The sequence below is a fragment of the Dermacentor variabilis genome, chromosome 7, assembly GCF_050947875.1.
Source record: "Dermacentor variabilis isolate Ectoservices chromosome 7, ASM5094787v1, whole genome shotgun sequence".
In the NCBI taxonomy this organism is placed as follows: domain Eukaryota; kingdom Metazoa; phylum Arthropoda; class Arachnida; order Ixodida; family Ixodidae; genus Dermacentor; species Dermacentor variabilis.
Window position 1 is genome coordinate 114,305,964 of NC_134574.1, and position 17,316 is coordinate 114,323,279.

Here is a 17,316-nt window from a genome sequence, read left to right on the forward strand (position 1 = left end):
GAACATGAATCTCAAAGCACGTCTTATTAATGTGGTAAATGGACCTACGTAATAAAGGTCTACATTAGCAGTGTGGGTTGGAATGGCTCATATGGAACAATAGTCATTGCAACGTTAAAAAAGAAGTAAACGAAGATAACTTCCGCTCTTAGGGAATCTTGTTCTCTGGCGTCGTCATTCCTGCTAGGACCTATTTATGTTGTGCCGCCCTTTTCCATACTCACGAATGACCCCTCGTGCGCTGGATCGTCCACCCTTTTATTAATGGTTGACTTCCAGCATTTACGTTACCCACGGCACCCAGGTCAATGCCTCTCACGTCAATGCGAGGTTACGTTTACCAACCTCCGACGCAGAGTTTCATCGCAAAAATTCTTTTTTTTCCGTTTTCGGTCTGGACTTTCTACTTCTAACCTTTGCTTTTTGTAATAAAGAAGAAACCGTTGATTGTTTCCTTTTTTTCATGCCGCCGCTTCACTTATTTGCGCAAAATTTTCCTTGAACCTTCGTCTTGCGTTCTTCATGACTATTCCAGAAGTTGTCACTAGCAGTTGCGCAGTTTGGCCGCATCCATAGGGCAATTTGCAATTTACTCTATCAGTTTATAGAAGCGTCACCAAGCCGGTTACAGTGCTAGAGGTTCTATTTCGCTGTTTTAACGTTTGCTATATCTTCCAATAAAATTGGGTTTTCTTTGCGTCTTTCAAGATATTGTTACTGATAAATACCAATCAAATTACTCATTTGCGTGGCCAATTCGCTTCGTGGCTATGTGCCATGTTGAAAAGGACTCAACATAAACATCTAAGCATGTTTAGAGAACCCAACAACGATCTTGGACTGATCGTTGCAGAACGCTCCGGCAGCGTTTCAATGGTCGCTTCTAGCGGCAATACTAGGTTTTATTAAAGGGCTAAATCAGCCAATATACTTTCCAAATAGAGCTTCAATCCTTTCTTACGTGACTCTATACCGTTGCTAGGTGGTAGGTTGAGTCGGGCAGCTGCTCCACCTGAACGTTTCTGTCAATGCCTGTCACGTGTCACCAAACGTCCATAGCAACTCGATGTCTCTCAGGGAATCTTTGGAACGATCAGTCGAAGATTACGTTGAAGTCTACCCCGCTATCGGCTGAACGACTCAGCGCACGGTTTCGATCGATTTCACAGAGGCCCATTTATTTTGGGTTTGTACGATAGGAAACATCGGGGGCTGCAAGCAGTCCAGAATTGTATGCAGGCTTCTTTCGCTTCTCGTAACGTGTGGAGGAGATTGTTCAGGGTCCGGGGCTGATTGTAGGCGGGGTGAGCACAGCGGTGGCCGACTTGCAGCCATCGCAGCTGTACTTCCGTCGGCCGCTGACTTCGGCGATGGCGTTCGGGCCGCAGGCGCGATGTTGCTTGGTAATCTTGAGACCTGCGTGCAACGGAAGTGCCAGTGACACGAGCGTGTTAAAAGCCGATGAGCAACCAGTGACGAATTTTTTTTTAAACGCAGACAACAGAGGCGTGACACATGGCGCAGGGTACGGAGGAGTCAGTTTTTTCAGTGGCAGATGCTCCGGCTTTGAGCTGCGGCAAATTCGTCGCTAAACTTGAGATACACGTGATCAGCTTGTGACCTAACTGGGCGCGCCGGTGTGCTTGAACTCTGGGGTATTATGCATGCGCTCACCTCAAAGCGCAGGGCCATGAACATAGCTTTGGCTGGACCCATCGGGGGCAACTCGTTGCGCAAGACACCTCATCTTCTGACGCTGGCGCTCAATTCTGATGCTGGCTCGCAAGTATGTAGACTGTCGAATTTGTCTATGTGATGTACTACAATTGAGTCCTCAAAGCTGCCAAAACATGTACTCTTATGTTGTGCTTTCGAATCCGCAAGTGAGGATTTTTTTATGACGCAATACTCACATCGAATAATATCATATTTACTTAAAGAGAACGATGTATTTCTTTTTTACTCGAGCACTCTGTGCCAGATCTCCGCCGTGTTTGACAGTGACAAAGAAAGAGGGAGAGAGAACGAAGGAAAAAAGAAAAGCTAGACTAACACGTGACATCGTGAGAGTAGTAGCAAGGACACTCGTAGCAGTAGACGTTCTGGAAGACATACGCGCAGACTTCGCCGTCCTTGCAGGTGGGGGCCTGCGGAGGAAAAAAAAAAAGCGTGAACAGAGTTAAGAAGCGTGAACAACGAGACCATTTCGACGTAAGTTTAAGTTTCAGGAACTACCGGCGTCCCGTGGGTGGTCCTAAATGATGGATACCCGTAAACTGGACGTTCGCGAAGCTTTAGCTGCAGGTACCAAGAAACTGGAGCCCATTTTTAGGGATAAAAAAAGCGCGGATACCTAAGGAAAGCAAATAAGGTTGACTGACATACATGCATGGGGCTAGCTCGCAAGTGTTTTTGTGTAAGTCGGCACTCTGACCTGTCCCTAATAAGTGACGGCGCTGTCATTTGGCTATAGCCACCTATCTTAACATAAATCCCAACAAGCTATCCCACATCGCCACGTACGTTGTTGACGGAAACTTGAGAAATGTGGGGATGGCTGAAAAGTAATATGTCAAGAAATCTGAAAGTTCCGAGCAGCAATTTTACTCTGTCGGTATGGAGCCGTACGACGCAATCCGCGGAGAGGAAAGATGCCCCAGGCTGCGGGTACTCCTCACATATGGCAGTGGTATCATACGCCGACATACTTGAGGTGGTACTCTAATGGCAGTAGTAGTGTACTATAGTAGTGTGTACTACATATATATATATATATATATATATATATATATATATAGTACAAACTACTATATACGAATCGAATCGTATATATATTATATACGAGTACGAATCGAATATTGGGCACTAACTATATTTACTCGTATTTGAAAAGGAAACTTAACATGGTTTGAACGCGAGGTCGTTGGTTTAAATGCATCGAATAAAACAGCACCAAGGACACGGACGGGAAAGCAGGAAGACCGGACAAGCTTGCTTGTTCCTCACTTGTGGCGCTTGAGCAATACGGGGCATTGGCCAAGAAGCCGGCGGTTAAAGGTTAAAGGTAAGGGAGAGAGAGAAAAACCTAAACGAGAAAGTAAATCAGGGTCAGCTTTAGCGTTATGATAATTAGGAAATAGATTGACCTGGCAGATACAGAGACAAAAAAATGTTTAAAAATATTTTGGGTGGTGCTGGAATAACTTGGAACAAACAATCCGAGATTTCATGAGCTAACCAATTATTGATTTCCAGAACTTACATTGCAGCCTTCCCAGAGCTAGTCGCAAATGGCCACGCAGATGTTCCTGCGGCTAAAGCCCAATGAAGAAGCCCCGAAGGAGAGGATATTTTTAGCAGTTAAAGAAATACCCAATTTTCGGAATGAAAATTCAAATTTATTTCTTGATTCCTAAATCGACCACATGCGAGTAGAAAGTGATCAATGTTTTCAGGTTCCTGGCAGGTAGGACGCAGAGGGGACGGTGCCAGACCGGAACTGCATAGCTAAATTTTAATGGTGGGATGCGGCAGCGTAATTTTGTTATGGAGATTTCTAATTTACGTGTGGGAGTCACAGTTATTGTCCCATGAAAAGGAGACATGATTAACTTCCGGCGTTGGGATTCTCAGCTTTGTAGAATCATGGAAAAGGTAGAATTTTCTAAGCCTATAACCACAGTGAGAACGGCAGAAGTAGGCATAGCGGACATAACTGGTCCATCATGAGACATCCGCGCAACTGTGTCAGCCATTTCGTTTAAGAAAAAATATGCTACGATGCCTGGAACCCATACCAACCGAACAAGACTTAAGTTTAGACGGATTAATGATTTAAATACATTGGCTACAGTAGTGTCTGAAGATGAAGTGAGCGATGGGCATGCTTACAGTGAATCAGTCGCTATAACCGCTGTTGAATAATTTGGAGGAAGTTTTCGAAGAGCTAAGATAATGGCTGGTAGTTCAGCCAGAAATCCAGATGTAAAATCCGGAAAGCGTAATGCATATGACCACGAAAATGCTCGCACCTGCTTTCTCCTCCTCACTCATTGACGCATCAGTTGCGATCACGTTATCTATTCCCAAGTGTGTTAAATGATCATGTAACATGTCGTTTAAATGTTTAGTGGGTAGGAGTTTGGCCCATTCGATGGAAATATATAATAAACTTCAAGCATTATATTAGGCAGTGGCCTGTCCGGTCAAATGATCTAGCGTAGATTAACGTTTGATGGATCTAGCTCAGTTCGTAAAAACAAAACCTGAGGTCTATGTAAGCGAGACCAATACTAACCGAAAAATACCCCTATTTCACTAATAAATATAATATGTGATCGTCTCCAAGGATACGAATAAATGCCTAAATACATTTTTGTTTTTAGGATGCGGAATCTGTCGGGAAAAGTAGGCAGTCGTGCTTCTTGATATAAAACATTCTTTGTAAAAACATTTAGTAGACCAAGACAATTTTCTAGAATCTCCCGCTCTAGAAGAACAAGGGGGTTAACCTTCTATGCTGGCCCACCAGAGAATAGCACGCACCCAAATTGCAGCATTGATTGAATACAAATGCAATAAATCATTATTATAGTTTTCCTGCGTAGCCCAGGGTAATGTCGGCCAAGTTTGCTTATCATGCTAACAGCGCATGCTGCCTTAGATTTAACTTAATCAATGTGATTTCGCCAGCTCCCTTTTGCGTCGTACATTATACCTACATATTTGAAAAAGTAACTTGCTGAATTATTTCCTGACGGTATTGGAGAGTGATCTTAACCGGCACGTTCAATGTAAACACAATCGAGGAACCATTGTTCACATTAAGATGCGTTCGAATGTCCGAAAACCAAGCTTCAAGCTCGGACAGGACGAACTCTGTCCTGTTCCGCCGACCGCGCTGGTCCTGTCTTCTTCATATCTCGTGCGTGTTTTTAGCGCTGTTTTCTTTGACAAAGAGGAACTATTTGTCATTTTCGATCGTTCGAAACTAACAAATTATTTCCCAACATCCGTCTGTTAAAGTCGGATTACTGTTCTTCTGCTAAACAATGAATCGCACGCAAATTGTCATAAGTGACACGAAGACAAAAGTTTTGGGAGCGACGCAGAAACGACATGGGCAATGCAAGCTTTGCTTTCGGTTTTGACGTGGAAGCCTACATGAGAAGACACGATTTTCGCTTGTAGTCTGTCATTCAAAGTTATTGCAAATGTAGTCACGTAGCAGTTGTATCGTTTGCGCTACAACCAGGGTTCTTTTCCTAGCAGCGCTCCCTTTTTTTTCATGTGTCTACGGCACACAAGCCTTTCAGCAGCTTTTATTGCTCTGCAACTTCTGATCATTTTTCCGGCAAAACATTTATTTTCCGTTTATGCAACCTTATCATACTGCAGCCATTTATTCTCAGATGGCTTGCTTGCAACCAAGCTCTGAAGACGTTGAGCGGCTATTAATGCAGTTTTTTATTGACATTTAGTGACCTTTTGTTCAAAAAGTGATCCTGTGTCCCTAATAGCTGTCCTTATTTGAACTAGTCTGTATAGGTGCGGTAAGTCATTATGCCGAAATAAATACTCTTGCTGTAAATCTACACGTTTGCATCTGACTATTTGATATTAGCTTCGATATTGTATCTACAACTCGTATTCGATTCACATTCGAAGAAGTTGCCCACGCACCTATGTTATTACGGAATCGTAGCACCTACCTTCGTCGCCATTCTTTCAGCAGCTCACATTGCATCGTTTAGATGTCGTAACATTTTCAGTTCTCCTGCGGGTTTTACACAAAGCTTAAAAGGAGGCTCCGAAATGGAACATTATGCGCAGTGGACTCTGAGGCACGCAGTAGCCTCTGGAACCATTTCGATCATCTGGGGTTGTTGACCTGTATTTAAAGCATGGTACACGAGGGTCGGTTCGTTTTGCGTTAGCTATAACGTGGTCGCCGCACTCCGCAACCAATCGTGCAACCTCGTGCGCTCAACGCCAGAACGTCATCATGTAGCCGACACCGATGGCGAATCGCTGAAATGCGTCAGCACCACCGACGCAGACGTAGCAACTACGGCCGGCAAGCGTCGGCACAATAATAAAGTAACAATAACAAAAAAAGTATGCTGCTGCATCTGAGTTACAAAGAAAACGCTGCGCAAGGCCCGACGCAATCAGAATACTTTAAATATGAGGGGCAATACGCACGTTTTTACCGCCGCATCTTGTTTCGTGGTTTTCGATGATGACACCTGGAAATGGAAATCCATGGAAATAAAATTGTGATATTTGCGCGACTGGTGTCAGGAGAAATGGTCATGGAAAACCGTGTTTCGGCTAGTTTCATTCGTTGTCTATAGCGTAATTGTCTATCTTCGTCAAGGTTGTGCGTTAGATTTATATAGGCTCGATATGCCTTCTAACTAATTAAACAAAAGAACGCACGAACTCTAAAGAGACCCCTTCAGTGAACGAATGCAATCTGCCAATGAAAATTGCAGTGTCATAATTTATTTAAGCGCGCAATGAAATATGTAGTTTTTATCGGAAGGCCACTTGCCAGAGCTCCAGTCTTATGAGAAAGCATTGCCACAATATAGAAGGTTTTTGTTTATTTTACGGTGGAAGACGTGGTGAGTGTTCAACGACGCTTGTCATGTGTGCTTTCTTTTTTGCGGAAAACGGGACACAATAATTCAATGAAATATATCATCACTACTTTCTAAAAGATTGCAATCAGTGTCATTGTCCTGCTTTTCCAACAATTTCTCCGAAAGGCTTTATTGAATTAAGCCGACTCCCAAGCCACGACGCGTCAAAACATTATGCACGACTGGCGGATTTGATTCAGACAGGTCGTACGTTTACCGATTATTTTAAGTGTTCCTCGAGGGAACATTATTAAGCTCATTTTCCTTCTCATAACAAGCAGTGTGGCATGCTGTGACTTTCTTTTCACGTCCTTATTTGTTCCCTAGAGGAAATTCTCGAAACTACGCTTAGGGACAAGCTCGTCGTACAAGGCTCTGACGCTCACACACATTTATTCACGTCTCGCTCTGTTTATAGAGCATTGATTATAACCAATGGGCCACATAGAGCACTTTTCCAAAGAGCATATTTTTTTTATCAAACGTGCGCGTGTTTTTCTGTGGAAAATACGTTGATTTAGGCGGCGTGCGCATAGAACAACCAGATGAGAAAAATTGGCCTTACAAGAAAAGTTGCAGCTTCGCCCAGAGTCCGAAGCACCGACGCGATCGATAGTTTACGGAACATAATACGCAATGCATTGTTTAATCGTGATAAAAATTGAGGTTCATGGCAAGATGGATACCTGAAGTGATCAGATGAACAATGGGTCACAAGAGATGTCTCATGTTTGGAGATAAGGTTTAAATTCTTGACGACGACGGGCTTGTGTGAACGTCTGTGACTATTAGTGCAATAACTATTAGACCACACGCGTCAGCGAACTCACCGCTACTTTCCTTCTTTCCTTCCCTCCACTCTCTCCCTGTCATTGTTTTCCCCTTTCCCATTCCCCCAGTGTAGGGTAGCCAGCCGGTCGTTATTCGGGTTAACCTCCCTGCCTTCTGCTTTTCTCTTTCCTTCCTTCCTTCCTTTCCCACAAATATAGTTTTTTTCCCCCGATCCATTGAATTGTGGAACCAGCTTCCTATTAACATACGAAAATTGGCGCCTGATATTATTGTTAAGGCAGTCACTAGTTGATGCCCGTGACTCCTAGGACCGTGTATTATGTACTATGTTTATATGAATATATGTGTGTATTGAGACCACATTTTTTCATTTTTCTTTTTCATATCCCGTTCACTAGTGCTTAGCTGTGTGCCTTGTACCTTTGATTTGTTTACCTCCTTTTGCTGTGCGCGTGGTACCCTTAATTTTGTACCCCACTCCTGGGATAACCATCTTAGGGTTGCAGTATGTAATAAAAAATAAGGCGACCTTGGTTTGGTGAAGAGAAACGCACTTACCGACACGTTCGCTCAAACCTGAGACATCCCTTGTTAGACCATTTGTGATGACAAATGCATAGTATTGAATTCTTACATTCGTAAGGTGATTTAGGGCAGTCCTTTTGTCGGCAGGTGTATCCTTCCAGACACTGAAATAAAGGGCAGGTTTTTGAGTTGTCTGAGAATGCGTTTCTCGCGGGAAAATGATGTCGCGTGATAAAATGTAAGAAATAAATTCACTGTATGCTTGCAAGCTTCCTAGCAGTGTATACTATGTTTCAGAAGACACAGACCCAGCTAATCGTTCTCAGGGGTTTTGTCCATGCCCGAAATATCAATAAAATGTTGAATAAACATTTATTGATTGGTTGATTGATTGATTGAGTGAGTGAGTGAGTGATTCATTTATTAAAATAGCTTCAGTTTATTAGTGGCTGCTCCGTAAAAGACAAACTCTGTGGTCGATAGTCAGAAATAATTAATTAGGCCACCTCTCTATTTACCTTCGCAAATATATTTTCTGCTTAGAAGAAGTGACAGTGTTTGATCGGTAGAATTTGCTTTAAAATGCATAGATTACGCGAACTAAGTTGCTCTTTCTTTCTTCCCCTCCTTCCTATCTTCCATTTCTGTGTTGCTGTCACCTCCCTTCTGAAGAGTAGACAGGCGTTGTGCCCCTTCCGGTGGCAGTTGCCAGCCTGCTCCTCGCTTTCCCTTTCCTGTTAATTGTATGTATGTTTTCAAACATGCGTGAGACTGACAGCAAGTCATACATCCGTCCTGCTGGGAACATCTTCGGAGCGCTTTTACCACTGCATAAATATTAACCTAAAATCCTTACAAAATGAATCTTGAGAGTTGGCAGACTCCCTACAGACTCAGTGTAGGCCACGTCGCTTCTTGAATTGTCTCCTTCCATTATAGTCTGCTTATACACCCTCTCTATACAAAATTATTTAAAGCAATTTTTGATGCGCCATGCAGCCTAGACTTCTGCATGGACCCTTTACATCAACTCACCGACATTGTTTGACACAAAGTGTGGAACAAGAAGTCCTTAGGCCATCTATGTATGTACTCTATCAGCACGTTTCGCAGAAAGAAGTCGGTATAGACTTAAAAAAAAAAGACGATTTAAACAAACCACTGACAGTGGAGGCCAGATGAAAGTGTTCGCTGGGTAAGAATTGTTAGAAGCGCTGCTTTCGTGCTGGTTTCCATTACGCGTGCATCTACCTATTCACAACTAAAGATATAATAAGTAATCTGACTTGAAAGCAGACGATATTTAGCACTTGTCTGACAGAAATAAAAAAAAGGACATTGTCAAAACGTATGCTGGGGTTGCTGTGAATCAACTACGGCGCTACGTAGCGGCCAAGCATAGCGCAAAAAAAAAAAGTCAGATGTCAAATACTTACATGTGTTCGCTTTGTCTAAATTATACTAGGCGTATATTTGGTCTACCCATTTATTTAAATCGTTCCAGGCAGATAGCGTCATTTCGTCTAAATTCAGAGAATACATTCTATAAATAAATTCAATAAAGACAATAAATTTAGACTGATATTGAATTGATTGAAATTTATTTGATTGGATTGAAGATTCATTTAATTGAAATTGAGACAATAAATTCGACAATAAATGTCGCCTAAATAGAGAAAATAAATAACGAGGAGAAGTTACGGAATAACGTAATTTTAGCAATTATTTTATATTTAGCTACTATACGACTACTGTTGCATTCAGGAAACTGAAGCCAGCCAGTGCAAGGATCATGTACATTTGCCAGAAGTCCTGAGACACACACCCGTTTCGAGATATCCGCTCAGAACACATGCGGCAAAATATGTTGGTATTTTAGATATTAGCTTCCCTTAAAATTCTTTTGTTTCCCATATTAGTCACACACTGTGAGACCGATCTACTTAGAGCACCGATTTATTCCGTTGAACATTTCACAAGCTGTACAAATGTGATTTGGCAGAGCTGAATTCTATTCATTGTGACCAACAAAGTAAACGATAACCGACGAAGAGCAAATTAATAAATAAATGATGAGTGCTCGTACTGTGTAATTACGTTTCTCACCGTCCATCGATTATAGAACTCTTTACCACAATATTCAGGGACGGATATCTCAAACCTGGTGCTGTTGTCTGCATTTTTTAAACGACGTGGCTTGATCTATCCAAAGCATGTTCAGCATATCGCATCCCTAAAGACATCGCAGCCGGCGTAAGGTGGCCATGGAGCAAAGCGCTGAACGGAATTGGAATGGGATCGCTATGGTTTCATAATTTCGTGAGATTTCGTAAAACCTAAAATTGTTGGAATAATTGCGTTAGTTAGCCAGTTGACATATTCATGTGCTTTGCAAAGACTGCGCGCCTCTTCAAGCTCTCGAGATCACGAAGTCAATTACGTCACCTGGTGCAGGCATTCATCGAAATTAGCAGAGCGAGAATATGTCTCGTAGACTTCTCCATACGAACATGGTAATTCCTGTGGCTCGTTGCTTCCTGGGTGGTCATCTTTCGTAACAGTTGTGGCATGCCATTCGTGCTATTCAACTGCACGTACCACCAGTTAGCAACTTTTATGGTAGCGCAGGTTAGCCTCTACCTCCTTCAGTCACGGCATACACGTTTGAGTACGCTACCTTTTTGCAATACTGCGCAGTGGTTGAAAGAAATTGACAATGAACATTAGGCTTTGAGTAAACTGAACATTATGCTTTCCTAAAGTGCGCCCGTTTCACTTCTGAGAGTATGGTTTTGCTTCAGAGGACTGCTTTGGTTAAGACACTACCGTGCTCGAAGGGAGGTTTGAAGCAGCGCATTTAAGTAGCCACTGAGAAAGAATTCCTTTGCTTTGTTGGAATGCCTACACCCAGCGATTTACCTGTGCATGCTCTTCGAGCGGATGACTCATTCTTTTGAATGAAGAAACGTAGCATGAATGACACCACATGAAATGAATATTTAATTACTATGTCATTGTGATGAGCCTCTATAAAATGCAGTCTTTCTCAAACCATCTTGACTTGCTTGCTTTCAAGTCTCCACCACCCTGGCATAAAAATAGGTAACTTTAACACATTTATCGACAGTCGGTCGTAATTCGAGACTGAAAGCGTTACTGCAACGAAAATATGGAATAATCTTCCGAAGAGGATAAAAGAGAACCCAACATTTTGGTATATTCTTAAGCAATTTATAATTCCTAATAAATTTCTTTCTGTAGTGTAATAGTAACGTATTTTGCTATTGTTGGTTTTTCTCTTGTGCTATAACAATTTATTAATATCATGCTAACAATAATGTTAGCGGAATATGTACTTACAGATCACATTACCTCTTAACCTGAGTTGCAATCATGTTTTGTACTCATTTGCATGGGCCCAGAACTAGCGACATTGCTAAGGGCCCAGGCGATTACCAGCAACGTTTGTAATCATAAATAGAAATAAACAGAAACTGAACTGAAAGTAGTCCATAAAAGCCTTGAGTACGTACCGAACACGTCTTGCCGGTGACAGCGATGCCTGAAAAGAAAGGCTACGTCAAGGCAAGAAGTAAACGTTAAAATGTTATCTTGTCGCATACGAAAGGGCACATGCAATACAAATGCAGGATTTGACAAGCGCTGGTAGCAAAGTTCTCTTTTTTTTTTTTGCAAGTGCTACTATACCGCATAATACAGCTCCTGTTTTTCTGACCGTAGAACAATCTGTTATTTGAAAAACGTTTCAGTTCAGAGTACTCGCATCATTCTATTAGTAAAAATATCGTCTTCTCTTCACGAACTACGAAGTAACATTTAAAGATAAAAAAGAAGCGTTTCAGTATCTTTATTTGCGCCGCATACACAATAGTTTATATAGGGGGGGATTCAGCGAATAATTTCAAAATCCACTATCACTTAAATGGGAGCAAAGCAACAAGTCGGTGATATTGAGAATACAAAATTTGTTCATCACAAACATTCCCAGGCAGAGACTCATCACTAGAGGCCAGATTTTTAGGCTCTAAAAATGTGCGTTTAAGCACCTAGAACAGGCACTTAAAGCCTACTTTTGCACAGGATAGGCGTCGAAATAGACCCTATAAGCTATTCGTAAACCACGACATGTATAAGTATTGAATGCACGTAGCCCATTTTTATTGTAAGAAAATTTACGTAGCGTTGGCTTGCGAGGTCGTAAAGGCAGCCACCATATTGTGAAGGCCATCGCTTCTAAAGGCTTTGCAAGGCAAACGAGAGGCCGCTGTCAATCCACATACTACTGACAAAACACTCACTGCTTTTTTTTTCTAGCACACTGAACAGATATTGCAAATTTATTAGTGAAACTTTCCTCGTTGCAATGGCACATCAAATGGAGCAATTCAGAAGAACGTACAATACGGGAGGAAAGCTGCTAAACGATTAACGAAACAAAAATCGATGGCTCCCACCAAATGTTCCATCAAGAACAGAAGTGTTGAAGAGTGCGCGCTTACAAACGTTTGTAAAAGCTATACAATAGTAACATGTGATTATTGTCTCTAGGTCTTGGAATTCCTGATTGTGCCTCTTCTCACCCAAAACAAGCATGAGGCTCAAAACAAAAGGTCGAAATCGACACATGTGAATGTTGTGGGATTCTCACCCGTGCTCTTGGGACGAAGGAACGACGACAGAGTCGTGCAAACAATCACAAAGGCATTTATTGCACTTTTCATAGACTAATGCGTGCTAGCCGAGTTGCTATCCACAAGACATGCCGATGGGCGCTCGAAAAAATGGCCGAAGTCCGACTCACCGCGGCCGGATAGCGAGCGAATATGTTCGCCCCTTGCTGGACACCAACGCCTGGTGGTTCGCGCGTACGGTGACGCGAAAGGTGGTGCGATCGAACGATCGTGTTCGTCCAATTCCGGTGTAGGCCTCGCGAGACGGTCTCGCAGAAGCATGGATCGCGCACGCGCGGAACGTCCGCGCCGCTCCTCGCCGACCCGAAGCCAAAGAGCCTACTCCCTGTCGCGAGCGACCAACACCGCCGTCAGGTGGCGCCAGCAGCGCCACACTCGCACTTTGGTGCGAGTGTGGCTTGGTGGCGCAACCCACCGCCCCGTTCCAAAGGGGACGCTCATAACATCCATCCATCCATCCATCCATCGCACCATCTCTCGTAATGCGCTGCAAACAGACCGACCGCCGCTGCCACCAAGCCACGCGGAGAAGCCGGTTTACAGGAGAGGTGAGACATGAGGGGAAAACAGCATATCAGGGGACGCGTGCGAGTCGAGCATCCCCACAATGTATGAATTTTTGTATTTCAGTGCTTTTGGCAGCTTCACGCTGAGGTATCCTCTGGTGTTCACCAGCAAGAACCCGTTTCCACATCTGGCACCGCACTTATGTTACGGCGTTGTGGTAAACTTATGGTGTGGTAGCTGTGTCACGAATTACGATTCGTGGACTGTTCGGGAAAATATTTCCTAAGGCGCTTTTAGTATATCGCTATGGCATTATTTTTGCAAAGTGTTTCTCTGTTGGCGCACAGGAATATGTATTTTATTACAAGGAAATATTTAGGCAAAACTAGCTGAACATAGCGTGGTGTGGAGAGGGGATGGAGGGAGGATGGAGTGGCAAAAAGTTTATTGCTCATATATTGCACAGTTTGGATGTGCCGCGGAGGCGCCGAGAAAAGAGACCGCGTAACTACATTGAGGAGTGTTTCCAGCGGAATTTGCATGCACGCGCTTAACACACACCCAGCGCCCGCTATACAGTACAGTATTTCGAAACTAATGTCTACACAGTACACGTTTCTCAAATAGTGGCGCGTTTCTGTCTACAATCCTCGCCTACAGTGTTATATGGAATTTCGCGTACAGTGCTCAAGAAGGAGGCTTTCGGCGATCTTTTTCTCTGGAATTATTAACCGATGTTGGGCAGATGGCTACTGGCACTAAGAAGCTCAATTAATGTTGACAACACAAGCACTTATTTGAAGGCACTTTGTCAGGTGCATTGCCAGTACCACAGCGTCTGCAAAAGCTGCTGGTTATTGTGGAAAGCATTAACCGAATGGGCTTTCGAAATATTAACAGTGCCCCCCCCCCCCAAAAAAAAAGACATTTTCAGCTGTCAGAAACAGGAACAGGCATATATAGTAACAATGGAATTAAATAGGCATTTATAATAAGTCATAAGTCAGTCCTAAACCACGTTTTGAAAGATAGATCGTTGCTCATATAACAAAAGGGGTGCATGCGGGCCCCGATCCACGAGAACAATAGTCATTTGCCGGTAATAAGGTATCTGCTCATGACTGGGTTACAATCGAGCTGCAAGTAAACATATTTACTCTGAATATGACAGCAACCTCAGCCAGTACCACTTTCAGATTATCCCACCTAGGCAATATATTTGATAACTTTTTATTCTAGGTGCTGTTATCGCGGTGAAAACATTGGTTTCATTGCAGAAATATGTACTTAGAGAATTCAAAAAAGAGGCCTTTGTGTATATAAACCTAAATGCCACTTGGTTTGCTAAGCAAGACAGCGCGCACATTTTCTAAAAATTGCACTCCGAAAATGTTCACTTTTGCGATGTTCTTATTGTTACTTGCTAAAATCACGTGCACACCGTCCATAGTTCGAGTAACTTTCGTGGCATTGCAAAAAAAAATGTAAAACTTCTGGACTACGTATCGCACGTTTCAGTAAACGTGTCATTTGCATTTCTTTCATTTATTAAAGCCTTAGGTTTCGACAACCGCGAACACGGATGTTTCTCGCAGCTGCTGCTCAAACTGTGGGCATTCAACGAGAATGCTCACTATAGAATATGCAGAGACGCTCCAATGATCTCACAATATTTCAAATAGTTCAAATATTTCGAAGACAGACAGTATCATGGATATCGACACTCACAGTGGCCCTGCGTCTTGCAATTTGATCCGGAGGTGTAGTTGTAATGCGTGACGCACATTTTTCCATCGGTGCAGTCGCCGTTCTAAAACGTTTGACACAAAAGCAGTTTAGGTCCACACCACTTGCAAAAAGCAAACAACATGAAACAACGTGCAGCATCACAGATTTTATTGTGTCTTATTGTGTTTATATCGCGCTTCATTGTATTATAGCGTTCATAAAACCGTCAAAAATAAGGGCTCCAAGACCTTCAGAAGGTGGGTAGCCTTGTCTATGCTTTCTAGGATATCGAATAAAATTAAATTGAATATGCGTTAATAATTGGACTCACAGTGGTGCAGGGCGCGTTTGTGCATGTTGCGCGTCCACTGTAAACCAAGGCTGCAAAAAACAAATATGAATTAAACTCAGAACTTGTGGCCGAAGATGACCGAATAGAAACTGCAGGCTTTAAGTATGCAAAAATGCGTCAAACGAGCGAGCTAAACTTTGAGCGGTCCAAATGATTTGTCGTATCAGTATTTGCCGGAGTGGACGCTCTCAACCTTCGTGAGCTATGCACCAGCTACTCCTACAGCGGATGAATTAGCAAGCAAATACTACGCTGCTGTACTGCTGGCTGCAGCTGTTGCTTCTGAGGTTGTTCCTTAACTGGGAAAATATTGGAAGTATAACTATTGTCATAAAACTGCAGCTAAAAGAAGAAACTAAGCAGATAAAAATAGATATAAAAAGCAGTAATACTAGCCCGAAACAATGACTAAGAGCAGAAAAAGGGAGAAATGTCCTCAGAACAATAATTGCAATGCAACTGAGACTTAGGCCGAACAAAAGATGTGTCTTTTTTTTTATTCCTTGCAGTTTCTTCAAGCGTCTCCAACGTCTTCGTTGCTATACAGGGTGTTCCACGCAACTTCAGCCAAACCTTAAAGACATGCAAATGCTACCTAGCTGGACAGAATCAAGGTAATGTCCTTTGCCGTTACTTGGAGATACTCGAACTATTTCTTTTCTCATTCCGCCTAATTAGATAATTAGTCTTAATTAATTTTCTACTTCTAAAATATAGTTACACTAAAAGTGGCATGAGAAAATTGTAGAGCAACATAAGAAACTTCCGATACAGCTTTCTCTTGCTCAATACGTGCTTCATAAAAGTGTTCTTGCGTGCATGAAAGAAGCCCGCGAATACACGCAAAGTTCCTCGAGCGGCCAGTCGCGCGGCAATTTTGCACGTACTCGCGGGCTTCTTTTCCGCTCGGAAAAACACATTTATGTAGCGCATATTGAGCAAGAGAAAGCTGTATCGGAAGTTTTTTATGTTGCTCTACAGTTTCTCATTGACACTTTTCATCTAACTACCATAACTGAAAAGTTGATTAAATAATGAAGATCAAATATCTAATTTGGCACAATGTAAAAAAAATTGAGTATTATCAAGCGGCGGCAAACAACATTACCTTGGTTCTGTCCAGCTACGTGGCACTTGCCCATTTTAAGTGTTTGGCTGAAGTTACGTGAAACACCCTGTATAGCAACGATGACGTGCCGTCGGAGACGCTTGAACAAACTTCAAGAAATAAAAAAAAATGAACCCATTTTGTTTACAAAATGGGTTCAGAACGCAACGTGACTTGCGTCTGGATGTTCGTTGATTCAAGGTTCGACGCCCAATAAAATGAAATCGCCGTTGTTAACTTATCAGCATTCGGAACCCGTTTTCACAGGGAGCGCTGAGGTGAGGCTTCACAAACGATAAAGGGATAAGCAAAACGTTCGCCCAAAACAGAACTGTATCACGAATTCGAGAAACACCGTAAAACGCAACGAAAGGCCAACACCTGACTCACCTATGAGAGCTGCTACTGCAGCAGGATGCATGGCGGCCGTCCTGGAATGCAGACTGCCGAGCTATACTCGAAGTTATAGCACCGCGAAATGTATACCTCCACTGAGCTTTCAGTGGCACGGCGCCGAGGTTTCGTTTTCCCGAAACAGACGGCTTTCGCTGTTCACAGCATTGTGTTGGAGCCTTACCACAAGGCCATAGCACGCACAACTTGTCCCGAAATTTGCGTACAGCGTAGGTAACGCACGGCGGAGGGTGCGAACAGCTCGCACTCTACGCGAGAGAATGTAGTCCCAAGTCACCGCACTGAGGCCAGCTGCGCAGCGCATCGTTGTTTAGGGCGCACGTCCGTTCTCTCACGGGAGGTCGGAACGCCGTTTTGCTGTTATCGTTCCTGACGCGGAAGGGAAGTCTCGCAAACTCACGAAGCAGGGCGGAGTAACACCACATCATACTGAAACCTTCTTCCAGCCACTCTCGACTGGTTTTCCAACAGCTCCGTCAACAAACGTGTGCCTCTGTCACACTGCAAGGAAGTTACGCTAACAAGGAGCTT

General features: G+C 43.0%; 1 protein-coding gene across 1 annotated transcript; it reads right to left on the reverse strand.

The window, feature by feature from the left end:
- Positions 1-1,151: 1,151 nt before the first annotated feature.
- LOC142587790 (uncharacterized) lies at positions 1,152-17,316 on the reverse strand. The gene is made up of 8 exons (XM_075699058.1): positions 16,762-17,316; positions 15,243-15,292; positions 14,912-14,993; positions 11,498-11,526; positions 8,074-8,128; positions 6,205-6,248; positions 2,054-2,147; positions 1,152-1,416 (listed from the first exon to the last, which is right to left on the reverse strand). The coding sequence occupies exons 1-8, from the start codon at positions 16,790-16,792 to the stop codon at positions 1,277-1,279; spliced, it is 525 nt and encodes a 174-aa protein (XP_075555173.1). The 5' UTR covers positions 16,793-17,316; the 3' UTR covers positions 1,152-1,276.

What these genes read in the sequence shown, in the direction of transcription:
- LOC142587790 (XM_075699058.1), bottom strand. Translation starts at nt 16,792, where the DNA reads ATGCATCCTGCTGCAGTAGCAGCTCTCATAG. An exon ending in TTGCAAGACGCAGGGCCACT is followed by an intron (nt 11,527 to 14,911) that starts GTGAGTGTCGAT and finishes CTTTCTTTTCAG; the next exon opens with GCATCGCTGTCACCGGCAAG. An exon ending in CTACTCTCACGATGTCACGT is followed by an intron (nt 1,417 to 2,053) that starts GTTAGTCTAGCT and finishes CGTTGCACGCAG; the next exon opens with GTCTCAAGATTACCAAGCAA.